The 5,094-nt window shown below is 34.6% G+C and overlaps 1 protein-coding gene across 1 annotated transcript in view; it reads right to left on the bottom strand.

Moving 5' to 3' along the window:
• Positions 1 to 3,438, bottom strand: part of LOC117103150 — a 22,602-nt gene extending 19,164 nt beyond the window's left edge. The window contains exons 1-3 of the mRNA XM_033243660.1: positions 3,156 to 3,438; positions 2,218 to 2,343; positions 955 to 1,080 (exon numbers count right to left, since the gene is read on the bottom strand). Of these exons, the coding sequence (XP_033099551.1) occupies positions 955 to 1,080; positions 2,218 to 2,343; positions 3,156 to 3,237 (334 nt within the window). The 5' untranslated portion in view covers positions 3,238 to 3,438. The remainder of the gene's footprint in view (positions 1 to 954; positions 1,081 to 2,217; positions 2,344 to 3,155) is intronic.
• Positions 3,439 to 5,094: the final 1,656 nt, after the last annotated feature.

The following is a 5,094-nucleotide window of genomic DNA, read 5'->3' as shown; positions in this document are numbered from 1 at the left end:
AGATGTGTATAAGAGACACTATTATAGCTGCAATATGGGGCCCGGACATTATTTATTACTGAAGCTTTCCTATTAATTACACCGCCAAGAATTTTAATTATTTTCAGGCCAAAATATAAATGATTAAAATTTGTTTTGACGTTAATTTGATGACGCAATCAGTCCTATTGACATGGTTTGTGATACTACATCAAGTATTTTTATTTATTAAAGCTGCTAACGGTCTGACTTGCTCGGCTCGGATGAGGTCAAAAAATAAGCGTGCAATTATCGTGTTACAAACAGTGGTGATTTGTTCTTACTCTAATTTCGAATTCGAAAAGTGATCACATGCTTTCCTCGTGTAGACTACAGTATTTCCATATGCCCGGCTATCACACCTTCTGTTTTGTCACAAATTGTACGCCTACTTTTAAAGTGTGACAATTCGTGGTCTATAAAAACAAGCATGGCTAACTCTGCCCAGCATGTAGCCGTGACCAAAATTCTACAATACATTGAAAATGGTCGGGCAAGATTACGCACGACCATCTTTATAAAATTCCACCTCCCTTACTACACCTATTAAACTGCAATGTTCCGGGACCGCGCTCACGTTCAGTACAAGATGCCAGATGGCTTTCCCTGTTTTTACCATAGGTCTCGTAACAACCAACTATTTTGTTTATCCCATATGTTCTCACTCTCATGCACCATACTCTTTTAGACATTGTCACAGACCTCACTTTAGATCTGTTGACAGGGTTTTTTCCTATAAAAATAACCCAATGTCAGTAAGAAATGTTATCATGTTGAAGAAAAGTATTTGTATTGTTTTGCCAAGTGATTTCTATGAGAACCGCAATGGAAATAAGTATTGCTGTATATTTGTACGAGTTCCTAATAAAGTCAATCAATCAATAAAATATCATTAAAATATATAGCTATAACAACTTTGCCTATCTTGTGACTTACTACATATGTTCTCAGCCTCTTCAGAATTATCTCCACATTCATTGTTGTCATTACATACCAAAAAATCAGGAATACAATTTCCATTAGCACATTGAAATTCACCCTCAAAACACGGTAAACTGATATCTATTGAAAATAAGAACATCGTTTGAGCTATGATCATCATTTTGGTCATTTATATTCTGTCAATAATAGGCCTACATGTAGCTACTACTATAGTAGCATAGGCCTACCGTAAAACCTCGAATTTTTACGACCCGTGGATGGGTTTCTTTTCGAAATCGGCCTCTTTACGAGATAGACATTCTTTTTGCGATTACGTTTGGAAACCAAGGAGGGGGATTCGATCTTTTCGAGATGGGATTCTTCTCGAGGTTAAGCTCATGCACCGTACTCGTTTATGCATTGTCATACACCTCACTCTAGATATGTTGACTCTGGGTGAATTCATATTCAATAACAATTCCCATGCACATATTCCATTATCTTTTAAACGTCACTAGCATATACCCTATGATGAGTGGGAAAAGGTGGCGATGTATAGGCCTACTTTTGAACGTGGGAAGTTGAGGATGCAATCGTTTTGGATGTTATAGTTACCATGTCATTCTTTTGATAAAGGACGTCTTTGTATTTAATGACATTTCGGGTGTCCTTGCTGAATAGTCCTTGTGAGAAATTATTATGCAGTTTGATCAAGGGTGGATCCAAAATTTTCAAACGGGGGTGGACAACAGTTTCAGAATAAATAAGCGAATAGCACATAACATTCCATTGAAATTAAAAATAAAAATTAATGGCAAAACGGGGCGGGCACGTGCCCCCCCCCCCCCTTCCCCATGTCGTCTCTCTCTCCTACTGGATGTTGCCCTGTTGTGTTGGGCTACCCTCTTATCACATATTTATTTGTCACATAAAATTTGGTAGTGTAGAGACAGCTTAACCTTGAAAGGTAATCTCGGTTTCTTTTTTTTTTCTACAAAAATGAACATTTAATGTGGTTGAAAATAATGCATATGGCGGATTTATTATAATTTTGGCCTATGAACAGGGTTTTTCCCCATAAGAATAACCCAATGTCGGTAAGAAATGTTATCATGTTGAAGAAAATTAGTTGTATTGTTTTGCCAAGTGATTTCTATGAGAACCATAATGGAAATAAGTATTACTGTACATTTGTACGAGTTCCTAATAAAGTCAATCAATCAATAAAACATCATTAAAATATATAGTTATGAAAACTTTGCCAATTTTGTGACTTACTACATATGTTCTCAGCCTCTTCAGAATTATCTCCACATTCATTGTTGTCATTACATACCAAAAAATCAGGAATACAATTTCCATTAGCACATTGAAATTCACCCTCAGTACACGGGAAACTGATATCTATTGAAAATAAGAACATCGTTAGAGCTATGGTCATTATTTTGGCCTACATGAAGCTACGACTTTAGTAGCCTATAGGCCTACCGAAAACCTCGAATTTTTACGACCCGTCGTGGATGGGTTTCTTTTCGAAATCGGCCTCTTTTCGAGATAGACATTCTTTTTGCGATTACTTTTGGAAACCAAGGAGGGGATTCGGACTTTTCGAGATGGGATTCTTCTCGAAGTTAAGTCCATTGGGCTTCTATTCGAGGTTTTACGGTATGCTACTATTTAATGTAACATTCATTAGGAATATTAGCTTTCAGAGAAAAATAATATAGTACAGATCTCATTTTTTAATTCAGTATATAGAATAAGTGAAAACGTAACTATTTTGATATGTGTTTCAATGGAATTCCATTACCTAATTGAGGATGTTTTCACATTTTAACATAACATAATATAATAATAAATAGACCTAATAATAATAATAATAATAATAATAATAATAATAATAATAATAATAATAATAATAATAATAATAATAATAATAATAATAATAATAATAATAATAAATGTAGTATCAGCATTGTCGATTGCTGTTACTATGGTGGAAAAGCTTTTACAATAAAGGCATGACCTAAGTTTCCTTTTGAAAATGGCGACGTTTATGACAGTTTTAATATGAAGAGGAAGTGTGTCCCATAAAATTGAACGGGAGGTGCACATGAAAGTGATCGCCATTAAGGTTATACAAAATAAAAAGAAATATTTTTTTAATGTACAAGTTAAAGTAGGTAATATATAAATTTGAAATCATGAAAACTTACCATAACTGCTGCTGCTGCTTAAACCTAAATGAAGTAATGAACACATGATTGCCAAAACAAGTTGTCGAAAACAGGGCGTCATTTCTACAGAAATATACAAGGCTTATTTTCTGAGACCTAATGTAATTTTCCTGTGAATAACATAAATATTCAATGCAGTTATTAATCCTATAAAAAAAGACTATAAATAATATTATCCACTGTGCAGGCTTACACCAGACCAGCGTAGGACTACTCGTTTTATCTAAGTAATATTGACGTGTATGCCTATTAGTCTGTCACTCCTTACTGAAGATGGTAATGGCCTCGTAACACCGTATTGTCTTCCTGTTAAATCAATTTCAGTTTCGAGTAAAATCGGCCTTGTTTGCTGGTAATACACTGACCGACCCTTAAAAATAATTGTGTACTAGCGTTCACTGAAAATTAAAATGGGAATAACACTGACGCGCAAACCTAATTTTTTTTACTATGAATGAACCTGGTAGCATGATTCGGAAATCGGAAGCAAGCCACCCCTGTGAAAAGCCATCCAACAATAGATCATGCCATTGTAAGGTGGGGTGCACAATGGGTGTCCTGATACTAGTCTACAATAGTTTTCGGCTGTGCTAGGAGTTGTTTGTGTCATACCTATTTTATTCTTTTGTGTATTATGAATTATAAACTGGGTGTAGTCTGGCATAAATACTTAGTACAGTACTCCAAATGCAAAACATGATAGCTTCTCTTAATTATGCAATTGAATGGTTTCTATAAATATATTTTTTTACAGACAACATTTTATTTATTCTTTTTTCAGTGTCTCGCATGATTTGGGCGACAGACAAGATCAATCCAAAAAGGGGGTAATGTGATGAAAGCAAGGAGGTATGGTCTCGCCCAAATAAGAGATGTTTACACTATTAAAGGTTGAAGGCAATCCTGTATGTAATTATAAATATAAAAGATACATGAACAATTTAAACTAGTAAGTTTTTAGTTGAATATGATGCTCCAAAGCCGTACTTGTTATTAACAAAAATCGGACGTAATAAATGCCAAAAATATACAGCACCGTATTAATTTATTGCAGTTTAAAGTCAATAAATACGTGTTGTCAATATTCCACTTCATTGAGGCCGGAAATAACTTCGCAAAAAACTTTATTATGTGCCATCCAGTCATGTCACAGCGTACGAAGATAGCACATCATTTTAACATTGCAGAGGTTGTCTTTAAACATGTGGAATGTCTATTATTTATATGTCATGTCTATTTTAATAAATGACTGAATACGTTTCTGTTCACTTAACATTTCTTTACATAAACTAAACTACTACCAGCATCTTTATAGCAATTATTAGTCGTTATCATGAGGCAATCCTACTTTGTTTTTGCCAGGCTTGCAGGGTAAGTTCATGATTGATAGCCGTCGATTCGACTACATTGTTCTCTGTAAGTTCTCTTCACAAAAATACTCGGCTCGAGTTATTTTCCGCCCGATGACGAGTCGAATTCAATTGAATCGAGTAGTAGATTGTAGAGACTTAATTAGCTGGAGTTACCTATTTCATACTCCTTGTTTTTTGGGTTTTTTTTTTTTTTTGGTGGGGGGGTTTCTTTTTTTTTTGTATACATAGTTTATCTCTTTTTAAATATTGAGAATCAAAGCTAGCGAACGATGGATTTTATTTATTTTTTGCTTGCTTTTAAAATATGAAATGAATAAATTGCATTCGCAAAATGTAAAAAATCAATTTCGCCTGATATACTAACAAAATATTACAAAATACACCTACCAGGAGACTAGATTGACCAAGGCAGAAGTTCTAATTGTTACGGGTATTGCAAACTAGGCCTATTGTTTGTGCCCGGAGCAGAGCATAGGAAGTACGCCGGATTGGTCACTGTGAACTAAAACGAATAAACATTCCACAATCAAACATCAATTTTCATT

This window comes from Anneissia japonica, unplaced genomic scaffold (genome assembly GCF_011630105.1).
Source record: "Anneissia japonica isolate Jap-2015-1 unplaced genomic scaffold, ASM1163010v1 scaffold287948_len850469_cov200, whole genome shotgun sequence".
Taxonomy (NCBI): Eukaryota; Metazoa; Echinodermata; class Crinoidea; order Comatulida; family Comatulidae; genus Anneissia; species Anneissia japonica.
Note: the sequence above shows the minus strand (reverse complement) of the source record. Positions and strands in the feature narration are given on the sequence as shown.